The sequence below is a fragment of the Thermobia domestica genome, chromosome 5 (genome assembly GCF_964235325.1).
Source record: "Thermobia domestica chromosome 5, izTheDome1.hap1.1, whole genome shotgun sequence".
Taxonomy (NCBI): domain Eukaryota; kingdom Metazoa; phylum Arthropoda; class Insecta; order Zygentoma; family Lepismatidae; genus Thermobia; species Thermobia domestica.
The window spans coordinates 297308011-297333044 of NC_137458.1; the positions used below are offsets into that span (position 1 = coordinate 297308011).

The following is a 25034-nucleotide window of genomic DNA, read 5'->3' on the forward strand; positions in this document are numbered from 1 at the left end:
CCAAAACTTTTCGGGCCCGGGCTGGGCCGGGCCTACGTACATTCGGGCTGGATTCGGCTCGGGCCGAAAAATTCGGCCCGTGCAGGTCTCTAGTACCGTTACCCATTAAGATGTTAACAGATTGACTCCATTAAAGAACTCGCCAGAGATAATTTTCAATAATAAAAGCTACATATCCTTTTACGTATTATAGGCAACCAACATTTCTTTGTTATCGTGCAGGTTGCATAGAACCTAGGAAGTGTTATAGATTTTACACGGAACATAGGTAGGCACCGTTACCCATTAAGATGTTAACAGATTGACTCCATTAAAGAACTCGCCAGCGATAATTTTCAATAATAAGTTATGTATCCTTTATTATAGGCAACCAACATATCTTTGCTATAGTGCTGGTTGCATAGAACCTAGGAAGTGTTATAGATTTTACACGGAATATAGGTAGACACCATTACCTGTTAAGATGTTAACAGATTGACTTCGTTAAAGAACTCGCCAGAGATAATTTTCAATAATAAAAGCTACATATCCTTTTATTATATGCAACCATGTCTGCTGTTGAGCATGTTGCATAGAACCAGGGAAATATAGATTTTAAGCGGGATATTCATAGTTATCGTTACCCATGAAGATGTTAACGGATTGACTCTACAAACGAACTCGCCTGAGATAATTTCCAATAATAAAAGCTACTCTTCTTTTATTACAGGCAACCAACATATCTTTGCTATAGTGCTGGCTGCATAGAATATAGGAAATGTTTTAGATTACACGGAACATAGGTAGTCACCGTCACCCGTTAAGATGTTAACAGATTGACTTCATTAACGAACTCGCCAGAGATAATTTCCAATAATAAAAGTTATGTATCCATTTATTATAGGCAACAACATTTCTTTGCTATAGTGCTGGTTGCATAGAACCTAGGAAATGTTATAGATTTTAAGTGGAAAATACATAGCCACCGTTACTCGTGAAGGTGTTATGAATTGACTCCACTAATAAACTCGGCCAAGGTAATCATTTTCGCTGCCTATTGCAAAAATTCGCTTTCGTTTATGAATTATCATGTGGAGTAACGAACGGACGGACGGACATAACTGTTTACAATCATATAAGGTTCACTAATATGATCCTAACACGAGAATAGGAAGAAATGTGAGGTAAAGGGCTGGTATCGAACCAAAGACTTCTCGAAGAGAGTGATGTTGACAGGTTTTGTATTTAATACTTAAAGTTGATAAATCTAAGCTACCCCCCTCAGTATCATGATGAGAGGGCGGAAGGAGGCGAGATTATGTAAATATTAAAACACCTCTCTGGGTTATCAATGATGAAAATCTGCCATCACACGAGAAGACATTGGCTCTGAATGCGTCCTACATTCCTTTCCCCCCAAAGACGGATCAGTTATGTAAAAAGAAGAGTTCCCACTGTAAAAGTGATCACCGCCCTGGCAGCTATCACAGAGCATCTCTTGTATGACCTGCCTCTAGACGAAACAAAGCCCTCTTGTTCTTCTCAAAATAACTTGGCTCAAGTCACTCAGAGCCACTGAGTCACACAGCTACTGGAAGCCGGAAAAAAGAAATCCTATTCTGAATGAACTGCTGTCTGTAGACAGTGTCTTTTACTACTACAGTCGAGAACGAAGCACATGCTCATTAGAATGGACCGGGGTCAGGCGTACAGATAAACAACACACTTCGCTTCTATGATTGTAGTGTACTTTCAAACTTGACCGCTGCGCCGTTATCAATTTTTGCTTGTTTGTTTTAGCAACAGCTGACATTCATTCACATACCAACTAATACAACGACCCGACGTACACAGGAAGCAAGGTTTGTCATGCGCTTCTGGATACTGCTATTACTTGGAGCATTTTCTTATAGTGGTAAGTGGGAAACAAATTTACAATACTTTTCTATAGTGTTTCTTAAATTGTTATCTCCTTCTTACGATTGGGGACCCCGAATAATCAACTAGCATGCAATCACTTCCTATATGCGTGGTCCAAGGTTCGATTTCAATGGTCATGCAACTCCGGTCATTTTTTTCCAACTACCTGGTGCTATATAGATGGCTCATAAGTCAATTAATGTGTGGTCAGTATATCGATTAAGATCGTTGGTATTTCTGGTATTTCAAGATGCTGGCTAACTGTGTCAGGCGAGAAGGTGAACATTATTTAAGACATAAAAATGGCATTAGTGTCCCGCGTAGCGTAATCGCTAACGCTCTCGCCTTCGGTGCGAGCGGTCCCGGGTTCGATTGGGACTCGTTTAAAAAAAAGTGTAAAAAGCTTTTTCAGGTCAGCCATTCTGAATGAGGTTTTCGTAATTTTACACCAGGTAAATGCCGGAGTGGTACCTAACTTATAGGTCCCAGGCTGGGGCGTCATTCCTCATACGTGACGGGCTAAATTGCCTTACATGCCGAGCCCAGAAATCTAATCCTAAAATCGTAAAAAATAATTACACTAGTCTTGTGAGTACCCGAATCACGGGAAAACAGGTGAGTCGTTTGAAATGAGTTTTGGAAGAAAGTTATCAGCTACCTCGCATCGTCTTTTATCACGTTAAATCTGACTCAAAAATGTGAATCCTACAGCGGCAGGAATCCACTGGGTCTGGACCCTCCCAAAACTTCGTAAAACGACAAACATTTGTACACTTAAAAAAAAAACTACCTTTATTTAGCAGTTTATTACTCATCATCTTTACTATTTCTTTTTTTTTATATAAAAACAATCTAATTTTTATCTTTTTTCATGATAATACAAGTGTCATTACTTAAAAATTACTTATTTTTTTCGGCTGTAGAATAACACTCGTTCGATACTAAAACGTAGTGTCTTGTATTATTGGGGCCCCCAACCCTTGGACCTCTCTAAACATTTTTTCTGGGGGGCGCGCGCCTGCAGTGGGTTCATAATTTATGTAAAAAACGTAGTATCTAACGAACTCAAGTTCGGAAGATTAAACTTGGTATATAAACTCCTCATTACAAATAAACGGACACGTGTCCCAGAATTTATGAAAATTTCTGCTTTAACGGGGGGGGGGGGGAGGAGAGGAATTACATACATTTTTTCGCTACATTGAAAGAGATGTTGCATTGTGTTTGTGATCGCATCACAATAAAACGAGTAAACAGTTTAAAAAGTATATTACAACATAGCACCTAATTCGAGCTAGGTTTTAAAATGAAATGAAATCTTTCAGTTTAACGTCCCACGATTATGTTCATTAGGCTAAGGGAAACGATGATTAAGGCAAATGAATAATGGAAGAATTGGTGGAATGGGAATGTGGGTGGAAGCCGAAGTATCCCGAGAAAACCCTATGGACACGATGTTGTCCACCACAAATGTACTTGGCCGGGAATCGAATCAGTGACCCCACGCACAAGAGGTAAGCGCTCTTATTACTGAGCTACTGTGCCCCAACGAGCTAGATTTTAATCACATCATTTTGTTTCGAGGGCGTATCCTAGGGGGATACGTGCGGGGTCAAAATTTATACGGGCAATCGTGTATCCCACGAATCCCCTCACACTCGGAACATTAAACTCTGTATATAAACTCCTCCCTTTCATTAATAAACGGACATGTGTCGTAGCGTTTTTTTTTAAATTTCCCGTTTTAACCCTTAAGTACTCGCGTGGGGTGTTCATAGACCCCCCAAACAGGTAACTTTTGTGTTGCTAGCCAGAAGTCCCGATAAAAAAGTATAACAAAATGTCTCAAAACGGGTACCAAAAAATCTAATTGCAACACATATTTTTAAAAACAGGTCTAGTTATGTTACACTGTCTCCATTATAAAAAAATATTTTACTATTGTAAAAAAAAAATATATCAATTTGGGGGGTCTACTGGACCCCCGCACGAGTACTGCTGTAACGAAAAGGGTGGGAGTATTTATGGGTTAAGGAGAAAGAGGAGCATTTTCAATATTTTTACCCGCCACACTAAAAGCGACGTTATCTGTTGTTTGTGACCGTATCACGGGAAAACGGTTGATCCGCTTGAGATGAATTTTGGAACATGGTTAATACCAGGGGCGGCCCTAGGCAATTTGTCGCCGAGTGCAATGACATCATTTGCCGCCTCCCTTTCTTCAGAAAGAACAAACCTCAAAAGTTACGATTTTACCCATCATGAACAATAACGGGGAGGGAAAAAGCACTTGCACTCAGAAAGGTCTAAAAACTACACAAATATAATCTCATTGCGTCTGTTTCTTTTCTTTAAATAATAATCTATTATGTTATGTTAGTGAAAGGAGGACAGATGGTACTCCTTTTAATAGAATTCAACATTGAGCCTCAATCTTAATATATCAGTCTGCAATACCAGAGCAACTTGCTTTCTTATCTTTATTTCTTGACTTTCCAACCACATCCGTTAAATAATAACAATAATAATAAACTTGTTTCCACATTCAATGATAAGGAACTTGTTTGTGACAAAGACAAGACTAGTTTTCATATCACAACTGTGATAAGTAACTAAATGGAACAGGTGTTCGCTACTGTTCGAGAATTGAGTTCTTGTATTTGATAACAATCAAGCAATTCATGCTGGGATTTGTTTAACCGTTTGCTTTAGCACTGATCATGTGACCTTAAACTAATGCGACCTAAACATGATTTATGAATGTAGTATTCAAATAGACCAGCTTAGTAAATTTAACTGCCATCATCATGAATTCTGTTTCCAGCAAGAAATATTTATTTTAAATAATATAATTATGACAGATTTTGCCGTCCCTTGATTTAACCCTTTTCCGGGCCGTCTTTTTGTAGATATGATACTGTGTTATGCCTATTAAAATAAGATCTCCACCAGGCGAATAGAATAATTATGTTAGTGGATTTCATTTATTCTATGTATTTCCCATAGATTATGGGGTGGGAAGCATTCTTCCCACGAGTCTAACTTAAAGCGGGTTTTTTCCCCCAGTAGAAGAATGAAAATGTTTTCATATTGCATGCCGGCTGCATTGCATGAAAACTGGTGTTGACCACCCACGAATTGCCAGAAACAAACAGGTTCGCCACTAGGTTCTCAGAGTTGCGATGGCCCTGGAGGAAGACAAGCTTGGAATGGGGGTAAATCAAATAAAACATATAAAAAATGGGCAATATTAATACATGTGCAATAATAATTAAAATAATAAAATTTTGTGGAGACACAAGGGAGGACAATGGAAGATCTGGGGCCACTTGCCCCATAAATCCCTTGCCGCCGTCCCTTGGCACCAAAATTACTATTTTCGGTAGTTTAGGTAAATTTCTTTTCAGAAAACAAGAACGCACATGGAAAGGGAATGGTATGGACCTGGGCGCCGGCAGGATATTTTCCAGGGGAGGGCAACATTTTCCAGGAGCAAAACTCCTGAAAATAGGCAACTTTGTCTCGAAAGTGCCTCAAATTGCATAACATTAGGAGTATTTCAATTTCAAGGGGAAGGCAAATGTCCCCTATTACCCTCCCCTCCCGATGCTAATGGGTATGGATCGAATTGTATGGAAACAGAAATAAATAAAAAGTGCTTACTATTTACACGCCAGATGGTGCGCACTAACGTGCGTGCTAATCACGTCTGCAGAAGTAGGCATTTGTTCTCCAAAATAGTCATTTTCGACCTGCCTTACTGCACGATAACCAAGTGGGAAATGCTATTCCCACCAACCTAAATAATGCACGTTTGACACTATGATTTTGGGAAGATATCTTCTTCCCACGGCCCGGAAAAGGGTTAAAAATGTACACCAAAACGAGATTATTTTACAGGTTTTTCTCATTACATTTAAAAAAAAATGAAATGCGTATCGTAATGAGGAAGGGGTTCAAATATTTTCCATAACCTATTCTCCCTGTGCGAAGAACGGTAATTTCAGCTAGTATTTTATAATTGTTATTATTTGTTGGATACCTTTTCTTATGACAAGGATTCTCGAGTAGCTGAGTGTTTGGAACGTTTTCCTTCGCGTGCCTGGTCCTAGGTTCGTTGTCCAGTAGCATATTAATTTAGTTCACATCAAAAATACATATTTTCCACAAGTGCCGTTCCCATTCAACACCCTTATGGCATTATCACCTTTATTACTAGCATCTGACCTATGAGGTTGTCCTCCACTCCAAGGTTTCCGTCAGGATTTGAAAAAAAAAATGATGACATCGCATTTTTATCTGAGGGTACATCATTTATTAAGCGGCCGAAGCACGGTGCTCATTACGTCAACTCCCGTTATGTGCCGAGGTCATGCGCACCGACTACGTGGGTGTACAGGGGCTCCGGCACCCACACAATCAATCTTGTGGGTGCGGCGCACCTACAAGATTTTTAGTTTGGATCCGGGTTTGAACCTGTTTCTTTTCCGTTTAAGTCAGCCATGTTACCAACTGAGCTAGGACAGCCCCAACTTATCCTTATATTACCAGGATATTTCACTTTATCATAGCACAGCCCTTTATGACAGTATTCATAATAAATTTTAACTAAAAATAAATCAATCATATATCAAGACTTTTCTGAAAACATATAGACTAACACGCCCCGCCATTGAGATTCACCCACATAAATTTTGGAAAGTCGGCGCCATTGGCCGAAGTGGTGGGGCTCCGTCGTTCACACTAGCCTGTACTCAGCGGGAAACGTAAATTTATTTGTAAGTTTTCCTTATCTTTCTCTCCTTTCCTTCTATCTGTGTGTGAACTATAATTTACGTAAGAACAAAGTCTTGATTAGCTTCCACGTCAGGCTCGTAGCAGAACTTTTTGTTGAGATGGTCCAAAGTTTTTTCTGAGGTAGGAGGGTCCACTGCGTTTATCTACTATTAAACGTGTGTTATTCTACACCCGAATAGACGATAAACATCTCACCTATATTCTCAGAAAATGTGATAGAACTAGATTATTTTTATAAGGACAGGACGAGTACAAATGAGGTGTAAAAACAAATCTTTCAGCTACATAAATCATTTTTCTTTTGAACAAATATAGTTATGTTAAGAAAATGTATAAATGTTAGTCAAGTTACGAAGTTTCGAGGGAGGGTCCCGTGGTTGCGCTCCTGCTCCACCTAGATCAAGATTTGATTATCAATAGACTAATAGGACAATAAGAGATCTGCCTGACTCACATAGACTAATAGGACAATAAGAGATCTGCCTGACTCACATAGACTAATAGGACAATAAGAGATCTGCCTGACTCACAGACTAATAGGACAATAAGAGATCTGTCTGACTCACATAGACTAATAGGACAATAAGAGATCTACCTGACTTACATAGACTAATAGGACAATAAGGGATATGCGTGACTCAATAGACTAATAGGACAATAAGGGATATGCCTGACTCACATAGACTAATAGGACAATAAGAGATCTGCCTGACTCACAGACTAATAGAACAATAAGAGATCTGTCTGACTCACATAGACTAATAGGACAATAAGAGATCTACCTGACTTACATAGACTAATAGGACAATAAGGGATATGCGTGACTCAATAGACTAATAGGACAATAAGTGATATGCCTGACTCACATAGACTAATAGGACAATAAGAGATCTGCCTGACTCACAGACTAATAGGACAATAAGAGATCTGTCTGACTCACATAGACTAATAGGACAATAAGAGATCTACCTGACTTACATAGACTAATAGGACAATAAGGGATATGCGTGACTCAATAGACTAATAGGACAATAAGAGATATGCCTGACTCACATAGACTAATAGGACAATAAGGGATATGCGTGACTCAATAGACTAATAGGACAATAAGAGATATGCCTGACTCAGACTAATAGGACAATAAGGGATATGCGTGACTCAATAGACTAATAGGACAATAAGAGATATGCCTGACTCACATAGACTAATAGGACAATAAGGGATATGCGTGACTCAATAGACTAATAGGACAATAAGAGATCTGTCTGACTCACATAGACTAATAGGACAATAAGGGATATGCGTGACTTACATAGACTAATAGGACAATGAATACTTTTCATTTCCTTGTAGTTTTTCTTCCCTAAATTATGATAATCATCATCTTTTTTTTTTCTTGAGTCAGCAGTCTTTTGATTGGTTTGGCGCAGCATTTCATTGTTCCCTACCCTACGATACACTATTGATTTCCCTTTTAAGTTTTCTTCCCTAAATTATGATTTTTCGTTCTTCTCCTTGGATCAGCAATCCCTCGATTGGTTTAATGCAGCTTTCTATTGCTCCTTATTCCGAGCCAGACACTTCATTTCCTTGTAGTTTTTCTTCCCTAAATTATCTTCCTTATTCTCTTCCTCCTACTTGCATCAGCAGTCTCTCGATTGGTTTGATGCAGCTTTTTATTCTTTCCTATCCTGAGTTACACTAGTCATTTCCTTGTAGTTTTTCTTCCCTAAATTATGGTCTTCTTCCTTTTTTTTTTTTTTTTTTTTTTTTTTTTGGATCACCAGTCTCTTGCCTGGATCGACGCAGCTTTCCATTTTTCTCTATATCTTGTATTCTTTGATCCGCATATTTCAATCACAATCTTCCACTGGGCAGTTTTCCTTCTATACCGAATAATGTGATTCCTCCATGTCTCACTATGTGGCTAATCATTCTACTTTTTCTTCTCAATATAGTCTTAAGTATACTCCTTTTTCTTCTACCATTTTTAACACTTCTTTTTATCTGACAACTTATCCACCAAATAATTTTAAGCGTTCTTCTATAACATCACATTTTGAAGGATTCTATTATTTTTTCTGTCTTCTTTTAGAGTCCATGTCTCACATTCAAACAACGCCAAACTCCATTTACACGCCTCCTTCAGCCGATTTTACGTCTTTTGCCGGTATTTTCGGCCAAAAGTTTCTGTTTTTCTACAAGTGCCTTCTTCTCCTGAGGTATTCTGGATTTCACCATCTTGTTTGTTGTTATTATCGTTTGTTATCTTACTCTGTAAGTAACAGAGTTCCTGCACCTCTTCCACTACACATTTCCTACTTTGATCTTTATTTTTCTTCTGTTTCGTTTCTTGCACTGCTACTAACTGTTGTTTTACTCTAACTGAGGCGTTTAAACTGAGTTGTGATATGGTAATCATCAACATAATGCTCCTGATGAATGCAAAGATTTCTTATCAACAAATTTTACTTTTTAAACCAAGGGGTGACAGTAGTGAGCAACATAGCTGACTACAAGTCTATATTGGGACCGCGGTGGATCAGTGGTAGTGCGTTCACTTCTGGTGCATGGCGTCCCTGGTTCGACGCCAGCTCCCGCCAAGTGAATTTTGATGTGGACAAACACTGTGTGCGTGGGTTTCTTCCGAGTTCTCCCGTTTCCTCCCACTTTCTTCATTCCACCATTTCATCCACTTCTCATCATCACCGTCTCGTTTAGCCTAGCCGATATAACCATGGGACGTAAAACTGGAAGATTTACAAGTCTATGCTGTGTGGTAAATGCAGTGTAACTTCTAATATTACATTTGAAGTTTTTTTTGTTTTTTATTGTTAAACTACCAATAAGAAAAGAAAGTAAAAAAGAGCAGTTATTCTGATAGTAATACTTTTTTAGTGAACATTACAGTATACACTTTTACTTTTCCGGTATTTCTATTACGTTGAGTTTAAAGAGGATAGCATTGCTGCAAATAGCTAAATAACAAATATTTAAAAATGCTGGCCAATTTTGTTTGGGTATTGGTATGTAATGAAATGAATCTTTCAGTTACGTCCCATGGTTATGCAAAGTACGCAAAAAGAGAGGAAACGGAAGAACCTAAAGACAACCAATGCACACAATGTTTCTCCACCACAAAGCCCATTTGGCGCAAGCTGAGATCGAGCCAGAGACCTTATGCACCAAAAGTGAACTCTCTACCACTGAGCGCCCCGCAGTCCACTTGTGTGGTTATTAAAGAATATTTTGTATACGATTTTGACCATTAGTTTAGCAGTGAAACACTTTTTCGCCCCTTTCCCTAAACTAATGCCAGGTGGATTTTTTTCCCTTCTACTCGCAATCTCACCCATTCAATTATTATGAATGATTCTTAAGAAAATCGCTACAGATTTCGACGCACTTCTTCAAATGTAATATTCAAGGTGACTAAATGACACGTGTGGTTTAGAAAAATGTTGACGTAGTAACCTTGACACATTTTAGCTACTATTGCATAATCTTGTGGAGCCTTACAGAAAGAGCATTCATTGCGCGAAATCTAGATGTTCCACATTTTCCTCATTCTTCCTGATTATTATCATACATCTCGCTAAATGTTACGTTGAGGTCATCCAAGGATCTCTCAAAACACATATGTTGAATACACCAGAAGATTCTGACAACTCAGCGATGTAGGTCAACTTTATAAAATCCCAAGGACGACATATGTTTATTGCACTTGCAAAATAGTTATATCTGAGTTATCCGTCTACTGATACCCAAATTCGACACCGCGAATGACACTGACAAAAGAGCTTTTGTCCAATTTATCCTAATATTTTCCACGAAAATGTTTTGTCCTGTAATTCAACTCTCTTGAAGGAGATAATTCGGTGAGGAACGATCAATACTATGCGGATTAATCTTGCACACTACGAGGGTTGAGGAGTGATTATCTATGCACCTACCAACTGAACCAGATTCGAACGCCGATTGCATAAGGCGCACCGGATCACAAACTCGATTCCACACTATATTCACCCTGTGGAGGGCTAACACATGGCCTGTACGTTTTCTCGTGACGCTCTCATTTGATTCAACTTAAGTCATTTCGCAAATTACTGAGTAGACGTTAAGTTAGCGTCCTTGCTAAGGTGCACCCACGAGGGAGAGGGGATACCGCGTCTGCACCCAAAACTTTCTAACTCAATATACATTTGTATACTTTCTCAACAAAATTCTACTTATTTAACTGGGAAATGATTGATGTAGCATGAAAATTTGACTTACATTTCATTTGTACTTACAGGGCTCATAGTGGTCTGGTCTCTTGTAAATAGTTGTAAAGTGACCAAAAGCAAACAAAAAAGTAACCAAAAAGTGACCAGAAAGCACACGAAAAAGTGCCCAAAATTCCATCATGCCCCTTTATTCCTTTGTCAAGTCTCTATTACATATCTCTTCGTTGTTCTGTTTCATCTTTTCTTTTTTACTTCTTCTTTTCGAGCTTCCTCCTTACTTAGGTTTTCTAAATATGTTTTGTAGTTACGGTAAGTAGACTTAGCAGATGTAAGAAGCTTCTGAGTAAGTGGAACCAGTTCTTGCCTATTTCCGAATTTCTTCATCCCAGACATTATATTTAACTTAGCATTGAGAGTTCTTAAAGCCATGAAATATTCAAACTCATACTCTTAAGAAGAACATACAAGAAGCATAACACAAGACGAACATAATGAACCACACAAACACACACACACACAATGTTGAGCGGAGCGTTAACTATTACGAGAGAAAATTAAAAGACTATTGTGATAGAAGAAAGAATAGATACAGAAGGGTTCTCAACCCCACCTTGAGAGCTTAAGCATCCACCAACCATCCACTGTGCTTTAGAAAGAATTAGGAGTTGAAGTGAGAATAAAGCTGACTGTTTCACATGTGGCAGTAAGTACTGAAGCTTTCAGAAGAGTAATGAGTAACAAGTTTCTGCCTTTTTACATTTACTTTTATAATATTTTTCTTAGAAAACTGCCTATGAAAAACATAAATCACACGAAAAAGTCACTTTACCTCCCAAAAGTGTAACTTTTAGTGACATTAAAAAAAAAAAAAAAAAGAGGGTTTTCGTTTAAAAAAGTGACTCGCTATGAGCCCTGTACTTATTGTCTTATAGCAACATTTTTTTAAAAAATATAGATGGAAGTATTTTACAATTGCTGATTGTCTTTTCGCGTGCAGAATAATACCCGTTCAATACTACATAGACCCAGTGGCTTGCACAGTATGGGACCCCTTTCAAAGTTTGTGTTGCTCCCAACAAAAATTCTGGGTGCGCGTCTGATCCTCATTCCGTAATCGGAAGGTCCCAGCTTCAAATCAGACAACAATTCATGACACTTTCAGTCTGTTTCGCCTTATCAGATGAGAATTGACAAGGGTTTCTGTAGATATTCTGTCCTGCCGATTTCCTTCCAAAAATTACTCTCGTCCTTGGAAAAATCAAGGTCATTTTATATTGTATGAGTTCAACCGATCAAACTTGGCATGGCGCTAGACGAGAATGAAATATTATGTTGTGTAGCAGGGTAGAGCGAAAAAAAAAAATCATTGAATTTCAAAATGGTTGCCAAAATGGTTTTAAAAAAATGTGTAAAAATTGTGCGTGATAACTTCAGGTGCACACTGTGGAAAAAAATAGTTTGCCCTTATTAAAAAACAAATAATGAGAATCAATCCTTAATTATTCTTTCTTTACAACGTTTTGTTTTAATAAATTGTGGTAACAAAAGCACACGATGTCTTCAAATGTCTTCAGATATTTTCAAATGTCTTCAAAACTACAGAATTTTGTGGTTTTCTCGTGTGCAATAAAACATAAACCTATTGTTAGTACCCACCTGTCAAACGCCAGTTGATAATTAGTACATGTTTTTGTAGCAATATCATTTGAGTTGTAAGTTCTTTATACCAATTGTGGCGATAAACCAACAGTTTCTTCACGAAGTCAACATTCTTGTTCTATTTTCGATGTTTTTGATAAATTCACTGCACAAAATTTTGCCTACTTATACAGATGTTATAAAACACTATTTGTGGGTACTGAAAGATTTGAAAGCGAAAGGAAATGACAACGATGCTTTCATGAAAAATGTCTGCGGCAGTCTCGAATGATTCAGAAGTTATTTGGATCAAGACCTCAATCTGTTGTAAGCTGCCAAAAAATCAATATCCTGATCAAATCATACCACGAAAAGTATAATGAATTACAAAAGAAACTTAGAATTCGAACTGAGGAAAAGAGGAAAGATTTACTGAAGCACTCTGAAGTTACTCTTTTTGATACAGCCATTTGTAAATGTACTGAGTTTCAGCAGTGTACATATCTAGTAAGAATCGTATTAGTGAAATAGATTCCTTGCAAGACCAGAGAAATGAACGCAAAATGACTATTGGTTTGTGGGTGTTCCAACTACTAAAAAGTTCATGTAGTATATATACATAAAATATATTTTGATGGAAGTAACTTTCAAACCACGGTGATATCAAGGAAGAGAGACATATCTCAACCTATAATGAAAGGAGAAGAACATGTTCTCGTATGACAACCAGGTTCCGTTTTCTTGAGGCATGTTTCTCTGACCTCACGATCTACTGCCACGTTGCTGACTTGTGGTGGACAAACACCGTGTGCGTGGGTTTCCTCGGGGTTCTCCCGTTTCCTCCCACTTTCTTCGTTCCACTACTTTCATTCATTTCTCATCATCACCGTCTCCTTTAGCCTAGCTAGTATAACCGTGGGAACGTAAAACTCAAAGATTTCATTTTTTTTTTTTTTATTTGTATATTTCTGACAGTCAACGAAATAAATTTTTCAAATTAGTTGCTGTTGGATGTTACAGAACAGGCACAAATACTGGTAAATGAAATGGAGTGATAATCCGTCTTGAAAAATTCTTTGAGCACTAATTGCACTAGTTCGTGTACCTCTTACACACCAATGAGCTGCCTCTTCGGCATTTGTTTCAAGTTGCTTACAGTAAAACTTCAAGATCAAATCAATACTCAGGAGAAATCGGGAAAGCTATCCGAACAAGTGAACAAAACGAGATTGTCACATTCAATCGTATACCGCTATGCCAGAAGTGAATTTGGCATATCTTAGTATATACCAAAAAGTATTTATTGACATTTGTGCTGCCGTATCTTCGGAAGATTTTCCTCTGAGTTAGCCCGGAAATACGACCGTTTCCGGATGGCTTATTACAGTCAATCAAATACTACGTTTATGAACATCAAGAATGAAGTAAGCTCTAATTTAGTGCTTCTAACTGAATATTTATCTTGGAAGTATATGAGTCGTCTTGGTTTGAGATCAAAAAAAAACTTTAGGATGCGACTCAAGATGACTGCCACCTCCATGAGATTATTTAGGCCTCCTCATACATATCTGGAAAACATGAAGCATTATTCACGATGTAATTCAACGGAATAGTTACTTCGCCCATCCCGAGAATCTTCTATTGGCTATGGTAATGGATGAACGAACGGTGAACACGACCTCGGCTTCCGAATATAATGACATCCCGAAAAAGTCGCGACAAATCCCCTTTTGATACGCCAATTTGATATCCAGAAACTTAAGATTTCAACAGATTAGTATTTTGGTATGACTAATTGGGAGGAAGTATATGAGCCACCAGCCACGCTCTCTCAGTGAATACGATTTACATGAACTTACAAAAACTGGGTCAAAATTGGACATTATCAGATTTGCATGTTATTCTCAGGATGTAGAAAGGCGTGTGCAGCTGGTCAATGAAGCCTCATCATCACTTTGTGGCCAGGAAGCAAGAGATGGGTGTATCAGAGAATATATTCCAAAAAAGACCTTACAAAATATTAATCTAGAAAAAAATTCTTTTCCATCAGTGCACAACCTGAAAATGAACTAATTAGTTTAGCAATTTACATATTGTCACCTTAATATACATCTAAAGATTTAAAAAAAACCTTTATGTAGTATATTTCACTCCACTCTATTAAGCAGGCTTTCGACTCCCGAGTTATGTTCGAACAAACTTTGAGTTTTATTTTCGAAAACAGTCATATATCGCACACATCCGATAGGGATCAAACTTGGCATGATGGCAGACTTTGACGTACTATAAAAGAGTGTGGAGTATTATGTTGTACAGGCTATCGGCTCCCGAGTTACGGCCGTTAAAATTTTGAGACATCTTTTTGAAACCAAAAAATCATACACCGAACCCATCCAATCGAAGTCAAACTTTGCATACTGGCAGAACTTGACTTGATACATAAGCGTGTAGCATGTAAAATACTGTATTATGCAAGCTTTTGGTTTCCAAGATATAGGCGATCAAATTTTGGGTGCTATTTCTTTTATTAAAAAAAAAAAAGTAATTAGACCTGAATCAAATTTAGCATGGTCATAAGGCTTGAGCTGCTATACAAGCGTATAATATCTTGTTTGCAATATGGAAGGTTCAGGAAAAAAATGTGAAAATACGTGTAAACCTAAACAAGCTAGGAGACATTTTCTACTAACGGATACATACAGTAAATGTTTCCTAACTTCCCAATGGATGATGCAATTTTAATATATATCAAATAGAAAGTTGTTCTAAACAAACAAAAATTGATATACTACAACTCGACGCTTACGTTTCAGCGACCAACTGTCATCATCCTCAGTGAGTATTCCTCAGAAATTACGTTGCTTATACATCGACAACGTTCAGGTGCTGATTCCCTGACACTAAGATACGACAAAAAGTGTAGACCGATCTGGGTGCACAAATGCTCCGTTTAGAAGTTATAGGCTGCCGAAAACATGAAAAAAATGAACTTTAAAGGTCCATAGCTCCAAAACTATGGAATTTACCGTAGTCGGGTCAACTTTACTTAGGAATTAATATGTGCGCTATCCAAAAATACACGTTTCAGAATCCTAACGTACTTCCGCAACAATTTTTATAGAGCGAGTTTGGCTACAAGCATATAAGTAGAACAGGGTGTCTACTAAAATTCCAAAATGAAATTTCGTGACCTTTTCTTTCCCAAACCATAAAATTTAGTAACATTCTCAACAGCGAATTTGGGTGGGAATTGGACCGAATTGTCATGGATGCGATAGAAGCGTGTTTTGTTTGCGATTTGGTAGCATCTACGCCAACCATAGACATTTTTTGTGGTGAATTTTGACGTTTTACAGAACAAAATTTTTCAGTCTATACTTATATTTGTAGAGATTTAAGAAAATCGTAACTTTTTCTTGACTTTCATGACCGTTTTCTGATTTCGTGACTTTTCATGACTTTCGTGACCGTTAGACACCCTGTAGAAGTACTCACCAACTACTTCTATAAAAATTGTTGCGGAAGTACCGCAGGATTCTGAAAAGGTTATATAGTAGTTCCTAAGTAAAGTCTTGACCCGACTACAGTAGGTCCCATAGTTTTGGAGCTATGAACCTTTAAAGTTTATTTTTTCATGTTCTCGGCAGCCTATAACTCCGAAAGGAAGCATTTGTGCACCCGGTTGGTCTACAGTATATTGTGTGTCTTATCTTTGTATTAGGAATCACCTCTCAAACGTTATCGGTTATGTTTTGAAAAACCTTGTATAACTATATATTCTGATTAGATTCCTCCATTGTAAAAATAATGTTAATGCCTGTTAAATTTCCTTGTTATGTTAAAGAGGTTTGTAATTATATATTTGTGCAATGCTACCTTGTTAATACCACTTCACTTGATACGAAGAACTGATACGGATATCTCAGAGAATCACTGGTAGTTACTTCTTAAACCTGTGTTATTTTTCAACTTTACCTGTACTCAAAATTTCTTGTCAATTTAACGGAAATCTGTAACTAATATAACTGTGCCCACCACATTTGTAAATATCACTTCACTTAATACGAAGAACCGGTACGAATATCTCACTACATTACTTTGACGAAACTTCTTGAATCTGTATTGATTTCCACCTTTACTGGTACTCAACAAAAATTGAAACAATGCCACCTATTACGTTAGTACGAAAGTTATCTACCTCAAGATATGAAGCCATATACTGTCACTGGCTAATTTACTTGTTACGAGAAATATTATAAAAGGCGAATGCACTTTTGATTACAATCGTCATCCCGTCATCGAATATAATTTTTGAAATATTATTTTGTCTTTCAGGTGCTGTGGTAAGAAAACGATATCTCTGTCCTCCAGACTTCCTCCGCCTTGGAAACAGTTGTTACTACTTCAGTACGCACATAGCAACATGGCACAATGCTTTCTTCGCGTGTCGAGATCTGGGAAGTAAGTTGGCAGCTATGCAAACAGGATGGGAGGATAGAAACATGAGGAGCTACCTCAACAGGCCAGAACTGGGTAAGAAGTTTTTCAGTTGTAATCTCCAATGAAATTTTTACTTGAAACAAACAACAGCTTCCTGCTTCCAAAATATATACGGGGGTTTCAGACTAAATGTCCAGTGCTTATAAATCATAAACAGCTGAAAACGAAAAGAAAAACAAAAACTGAGACAGGAAAATGTCAGCGGGGGCACTGATCGAAGCGTTCTGCCTGTTTCACAGGGCACTCTACCATGAGGCTTGTGGGAATTTCTCCCGAAAATTTTATATGGGAAGATAAGCCATCGGATACATCATTGAAAATATCATGAAAAACTACGGAAAAGTTGTTCATATTTTACCTTCTCACGTAAAATTTTCGGGTAAATCTCTGGGGCCCCATGATAGAAGGACCTGTGGGGAGAACGCTCTATTCGATACGCCCTTATACATTTTCTTGTCTCACTTTTTGTCCTAGCGATTTATAAGCATTGGACATTTTATGCAAGAAGTCATAGTTGAAAAGAGTAGTCATTTCACCAAAGGTGCTCGTGACGAGAGAGAGAGAGAGAGAAAAAAAATGAAAAACCACGCTCAAAAATTCTAACTATCTTTCTACTTACAAATTCCTGTAATTCCTGATTTTTTTCTGATTTTTTTTATTTTTTTTTTTAACTTTGGAAGCATTTTAACAGCACTAGTAAATACTTTTGCATCTTAGTGAAGTCATCGTCTGTGCTTTTACACAGCCCACTAGTTCAAACCTTAATCAATTTTCACACAAGAACAACTTCACATCTAATTACTGCTGCAAACTAAGCCTTCCAAACTTTAACAGCATAACTACAGACTAATTTTCTATTACAATATTTCTAACTGCGATATGTGTAAAATTCCGTAACCACACCTCTTTCCCTCTTTTCATCCAACAACTTTTACCGGTTTACAAAGTTTCCTTGTTCCATCACTACTACTTTTTCTTTTAAAAGCTGCTTCCACAGTTCGTTAATCAGGTTCCTTTCAGACCACAATTATCTAATTATTTTATCACCTTCCATCATCCTCAATTATAGCTTGTTTCCCAACTCGTCTTCTAAAAATTACAGCAAGTTTTCTCTTGCGTTATAGTTACTCCTCTGACTATTTCATGAGAACTCATTACCCTATATCTCCTTTTCTCAACAGAGCTCATTCGTGGCTAAGCGGTTAGCATGCGCGCCTTTGGCACGGGAGACCCGGATTTGATTCCCGGCGGGAGCTCATGTGGTTCGGATTCCACGTTAATCAGTAGGTTCACGTCTCATATAGCCTCGCTGCTGACCTGGACGTAAAACTGAAATTCAACTCAACTCAACTCCTTTTCTTAACACCACCATCAACAACCTGACATTTCTTCAATTCCTTCATTCCATTAACCAGCAGTGTAACTACTGTCTTCTCTCAATGTTTCTGATCACCTCTATCCTTTTTCACTTGCTTGTCTGACTCCTTTCAGATGATGTTGACAATAACCGTGAAGACTGAACTTCTAACCTATGCGATTTCTTCTCTAACTTGATCATTGGTAATCTTGCTTATGAACTATAGTCACACTAATAACATGTGATGCCATGTTTGAAGTGCTGGTTTTCAAACAGATTTCAAACGTCTTAAAATAACTTTACTCAGTAATCTTATTCTCACTCCTCTAGCTTGTTCATTCTTTGTTAGTAAATTTACCAACATGTTCAATTCGTCCTTCTAGATATAGTTCGAAAGTTGGCACCGCAAGCGCAGTAACCAATAGTTGAACAAGCAAAACAACTATAATATTTTGCTGGATATACATCTTCTGCATGTGTTTCGAAACAGTTGTTACATTTGCTATAACTTACTCATGACCTGAGTCTACTATCACAACAGTCCTTGCAGTAGTGCCCATAATGATTCTTCGGTTGTGCCCATTCTTTTTTTTTTTTCAGCTCTATGCTTTTGTTTTGTTTCCTCTCTTGTAATAGACAAATTGCATGGTATCTGAATGCTTCTAAAATCCGGAAATGATGATCTTTTTAATTACTTTTTTTTTTCTTTTACTCAAGGTTTTGCATATTTTGTACTGTAGCCTTCCTCGTAGATTTAATTTAATAATACTGCGCCATTTATGTTAAGGTAAATTTTACTTGCTTTGAAATTAATTAGTGTAACAATGCTGATGCTGAATATACAGGTGTATTATACATGCAATATTCCTTAAGCACTACCTTTCTTATCTAAATTTTTCCCCACCATTTTGCTATAATTCATATATCGCATTATTGAGGATTTATGGTAAATCGAAAACCAGAAATATTTTGTAAATGTACTTGTAAGCTTAAGTAGAGTATTATGACATATCTTTTTAAACAAATTTGGTGCTTAGGTTTTCAGTATTAAACTTCAACGGATATGTTTACATACTTAATAGTCCAACCGATTAATACGTAAGGAATAGTATTTTTCGTGCAGACCAACGATCAACAGGATAATCTATTTTGCATGCAGTATTAACCTTGAATGCTGGATGCTATCCAACCAATATATGTACGGTATATTGTTGGATAGGTCTGACAATAATATATACTGGAACACTGCTAGTGATTAACTAATGCCTTCGATTACTGGGGCTTCCTTAGCAACTACTGTTTATATTAAACATTAGTATTAGCTATCTTAAGTCATAGATTACTCCAAGTACACTGTTTATTGGAAATGTTAATTGTCACTCTTGATTCAGATATACTATAACCTGACATTTGTTATCTATCAGCACATTTGTTACTCGGAGGTAACATTACTCGGATATATTTTAAAAAATTAACAACGGTTATATAGCTTTTTGATCATTTCAGGTGGGAGTCGGCTTTCGCGTTTACTTTGTTCCTTGGTACATCTCAAACAGTTTCTTTAGGATTATAGATTGTATTGTTTCCTGATACGCTTTGGTACTTTTGTGCTTAATTTATTGAGACTTACATCTACGTAAAGCCTGTAAACAATATCAGACGTCTTCCATACATATTCACTGCCATTCATGTCTGGAAACTTCGATGATCAATTCAAAGGAATACAAACGATACTGTTTACGCCAGCACTAGGCAATGCTGGTAATATCTACTAAATACGTTCTGTAATATCACTTTTTTTGGGGGGGGGGAAGGTCGTATTTCGTCGATCCATGTGCAATGAATCAGCCTAACTAACACATTTGAATCTTCCCGTGAAGTACAATGAAGTTATACTTAGAGATTTTTCAAATGACAAAATTATTTGTTCTTGAGCGTGTTGTGTTCTTTAAAACGTGTCACCTACATTGTAGTATTTTTTACGCTTCTATATTATTGACTATATCTACCATGAATCCTCACACAGGAATTACGTTGATTATTATCTTTATTTGCCTTTCTTCGCCTTTGAACATTTGCATTTTTCTTCACCTATCTTTATTTGCATTTCCAAATCCCGCTTGGATTATTACACAAGTTCTTCAATGGTTCTACTTATTTCTATATTGTCAATTGTCATGATTCCCCTGTGTCATCATAGCATTCTGGTACTATCAAGTATATACACCATTAAATATAGCTGAACTTGACAATCACAACAAACTACGATCTCATCTTCCTTTATCAGCCAACAATATGGAATTTCGACATTATTTGCCAACGAAGCTACATATTCATAAACCTACACAGTGGACTTTCTGCGTCGTCCAACCGGCTTATGCGGTGCTGACAGGCTGTAGTGTGTACTGACTTTTCGCACTATTCTGAATATTATCAATACCAGACGCGCTACTAAAAAATTATTGCACTGGCATACTAATTGTTCACTTTGGCAAGTACAAAAACATAATTTTTTATGTATTCGTTGCGATACCTACTTTTAAATGCTTCCATATAAAATAATTGTAAGAGTGTTTAGCAGAAATTAAGTTTCCCGTGTAACTTCCAGTAGATTTTGAATCGAAATTTTGATCAATTATTTCCTTATAGAAAATAGAACTAAAACTCCTTATTAAAGGATAGTATTTAAAATAACTCAAATATTGTAATGTCTGCAGTCATGATTACTTCGTACAAAGAGAAGATATAAGGTGTTTAAGTGTAAGAATACAAATTTGCATTTTTTTTTCTGCCAATCTTTCGCCAACATTATTTAATGTCTATCTAGAATAGATAGTAGAAAAGAGCCTACATGAAGACGGCATTTCGGTAGGAGGTAGAATGATTAGATGCATAAAATTTGCAGACGATATGGCGCTTGTTACAGAATCTGAAAAGAAAATCAATAAGGTGTTAGAAAACCTGGGGAAGGGCTTAGAAGAATATAGGATGAAAATAAATGTTAGAAAGACAAAAGCCATGGTGATTGGAACGAAGGGGTCTGTATCAAATATAAAAGTGGGAGGGGAGAAAATAGAACAAGTTAATAGTTTTCGATATCTGAGTAGTATTCTTAGTAATGACATGAAGTGCGAACGTGAAATAAAAGCAAGGATAGGAATGGCGAAAGAAGCCTTTAGGAATAAGAAAATTCTGTTTTGTGGGACCTTGAATAAAGAGTTGAGAAAAAGACTCATAAAATGCTTCGTGTGGATTGTTTTATTATATGGGACGGAAACATGGACATTACGTAAAAGTGATGAAAAACGACTGGAAGCCAATAAGGGCAGAATACCTATGTTGATGATTTGCAAATCAATTACTTTTCGTTATTCAGTATAGACAAAGCATTTTGTATTTTCATGTTTCACTAATTTATGCAAAAGAGTTACCTTCCTCTCTTTTCTCTTCGACTAAGGATCCAAAAACGTCCGATATCAACAGTAAATTATTGCGTCCAATACAAACCCGATTGTTTTGAGACAGGAATCAATAGGAATATTTGTGAGAGCCGGACTCAAAAAGGCTTATATATTATGAAATTTAGCACGAAAATGAAGAAGCTATGGAAGAACATCGCCTCAATTGCTTTATAAATAATATTCGCCAGTTTCGGTCTTGCTTTCTTAATGGATACTGTTTGTGTGCTCTTGAAACTATAGTTTGAAAAAATCGTTGGGCAAACCAAGTACAAGTGACACGAAGTGAAGCCTGGATATATATTTTTTTAATATAAAGAAATACGCATCATAGAAAAAGAGGTAAAAATTTACTTTCTAGAAATATCAAAATTTCACAGCACAAGGTTTCGGGATCAATCACATCCCGAATTCGTGCTAAGGTGAAAACTGGGCTTTATCTGTTTCACTGGAGTACATTAACACATAATTAATTTAGCTGATATTTATATTTCGCATGGAGAGTGAAAACTATATATTTAATTGGAATAACATTTTAAAAATTACGAATAAAATGCTACATGAAGGAAAGGGAATCTCCAATCCAGCAACACTGTGCTAAGTGTCATTGGATACTGCTCTTGTAGTTTTTCATCTGGAAAGCACTGTACTTTTCCTTTCATTTGGTATAAAACAAGGGACTTCCTGAAACCACTTTAGTTAAATATGGAGAACTAGTCCACCAATACTCTTAAGTACCACCGATTATTAGACAATTTTATGCTCAGAATAATAGTTCCATACAGGTACAAACGGAAAAAATCATTCACAACGCAGAATAAGTACTTTTGATTGACAACTGTAAATGGTTTCAACTAATATCTGTTCGAACGACGATTGCCTGCCTTCTTGCTACACACATCGAAACACGACATATTTTCAATCTATGGACAGTCTCAAAGGAAACAATATACATGGAAAAGAATGTCTAACACTTTCGAGATTTATGGTTGTGTATTGTTTTAAAACGCTCATTTAACATATATTACTGTTGGATTTTTTTATTGTTCAATCGTACATGCATTACGAAACAGATCACACATGTTTTGGGAAGAAGCTCATCTAGTTGGTGGAGGTCATGACGTCATCTGTTTGGCCTTCAAGAATACAACGCAAAAGGCTTATTTTGTTCTCTGGCAAATGCTGTCTAAAAGGTTTTATGGGATCCAAGAACATATATATGTCGTCGACATGATCATCAGACAGAGTATACGTGATATGGCTTCTTTCCTCCTCCTTCTCTCTCCTCTCCCCTCTACAATGTCCTTATCATTGTTTACTTTCAATTACAAGGCACTGGTCTTCATTTTAAAATCCACTCTCTATATAAACACAAACTTATAGAAAGGAAGATGATTCAAACGTTGAAGAATACGTTTTTATGTTTTATTTTAGGCACCACCACAAGGGTCTAGGATAAACAGTGATGCGTTAGGAAATTTCTACATTACGTTCTATTTCTTTGGAGAATTCTGGGTTATTTTTGGGATATTCATCGCACTTCGGTAAATTTTTTTCCCCTCCTTAGTTTTCAAGATATCACACTAATACTTTGCAAACGTATTGCGTACACTACTTAGTATTTTTCACGTGATTTGGGAATCTGTATGTTAACACAGAGCCGGTCCAGAGAGGTCTAAACTTTTGAAAAAGAGATTTTTCACACACAAAAAAAGGTCCCATTTTCCTCCAATTCCCCTTTTCAAGTATATGATACTGACATCCGAATGCTATCATTTAGAAAGGTGCTTTATTTTGAAGAGAATGAGGCACGAACCATGATCTTATGATAAATAGTGATGGTGCGGCAGCTGTTTGAATGAAAGTCTAAAATTTATCTTAAAAATCCCAAAATGGCTAATTAATTAATAATTAATGAATAAAACTCCTGTAAATATTTTTATTTAACACACGAATTTTAGAAGGCTGAATCCTCGACTATTATAAACTATGTATTTCATTTTACATTCCAGCTCGTCTTGAACGTTGGATCGGAGGCATCTACGACTGGGAACAAAAGCGGTGGGTGTGGGCAGCGTCTGGCCGAGCGCTAACATATCAAGGATTTACCCGCCGAGCTCCAAACGAGGAAAGGAACTGGCATTGTATATTCATGGATCCCACCGTGCACTATAGATGGGGCCACAGAAGTTGTATTGAACAAAAGCATTATATCTGTGAAACAAGACTTGTAAAAATTTCTTCGACCACCACAACGCCAGAGCCATTAAACAACTATGAAACATGACTCAACAGAACCAAATGAAAGCTTCTAATTAACCTATTTCTGCCAAACTGGTATTCCAATTAAGTATTTTCTTATCTGCTAAATACAATGGTTTACTTTGTAATTATTTTCAGTGTAACAAATAAACGCATTTGTACTAAACGAATACAATATTTTTCTATTTATTTTAATATACATTTATGAATCGACCTATGTTGAAAGTTGAAGTGGACAATATTACATGCCCTGTAAGTATGTAAAGTTGTAACAGTATCAATATTTTTGCGAGTTAACCAAAAATCTGAAAACTTTAAGAACACTATTAACCATAAAAATACGTTAAATTTCAACCTCAAAAGAATTAATTCTAACCTCATCACATATTTCCATGTAGAGCTACGGATAGCCACAGTTATCCGTCAAGATGTTAAAGGATTGATTCAATTACTACCTATTTTAAAGCAATTTTACAAAGCCTACTAACGTGATCCAAACTGTGACACTGGATATTTGTATTCAATATTCATTATACAGATTTGACTGGAAAATATTAACAATTGATTTTGCAATTTATATTAAGACCCCTTTTAAAAAAAAGTGTGATATAAATGACAAAATATGGTTCAAAAGCCTTATACTACAGAAATTACTTATCTTAATTTACTTTACAATTCACCATATTTAACACATATATTTAAGAACTTATAGCGTGATACCCGTTTTCAGAATCGTAAATGAGCGCGCTTATTTCAGCTAACTTACTTGGATTTAATATTATCATAGAGTGATACCAGCTTTCCGGTTGGAAATGGGCACGCTCAATTGAATTCAATACATTTTATAGCATAATACCAGTTTTCAGAGTTGAAAATGAGAGCGCTCATTTAAGCTAG

At 36.8% G+C, this 25034-nt stretch overlaps 2 protein-coding genes across 2 annotated transcripts in view; one reads left to right on the plus strand and one right to left on the minus strand.

The window, feature by feature from the left end:
• The window catches only part of barc (RRM1_TatSF1_like and RRM2_TatSF1_like domain-containing protein barc), a 96815-nt gene that overhangs the window by 37404 nt on the left and 34377 nt on the right, over positions 1–25034 (minus strand). The gene's annotated exons all lie outside the window — the stretch shown is intronic.
• LOC145686726 (perlucin-like) lies at positions 1559–24322 on the plus strand. Its single transcript, XM_081760335.1, has 3 exons — positions 1559–1894; positions 16896–17093; positions 23888–24322. Exons 1-3 carry the CDS (start codon positions 1849–1851, stop codon positions 24160–24162), a joined length of 519 nt encoding a protein of 172 aa, XP_081616461.1. The 5' UTR covers positions 1559–1848; the 3' UTR covers positions 24163–24322.

Excerpts from the sequence above, each read along its gene's own strand:
- LOC145686726 (XM_081760335.1), top strand. The coding sequence starts at position 1,849 with ATGCGCTTCTGGATACTGCTATTACTTGGAGCATTTTCTTATAGTG. Across the intron at positions 1,895-16,895 it reads TGGAGCATTTTCTTATAGTG|GTGCTGTGGTAAGAAAACGA; the intron begins GTAAGTGGGAAA and ends TTTGTCTTTCAG. Across the intron at positions 17,094-23,887 it reads CCTCAACAGGCCAGAACTGG|CTCGTCTTGAACGTTGGATC; the intron begins GTAAGAAGTTTT and ends TTTACATTCCAG.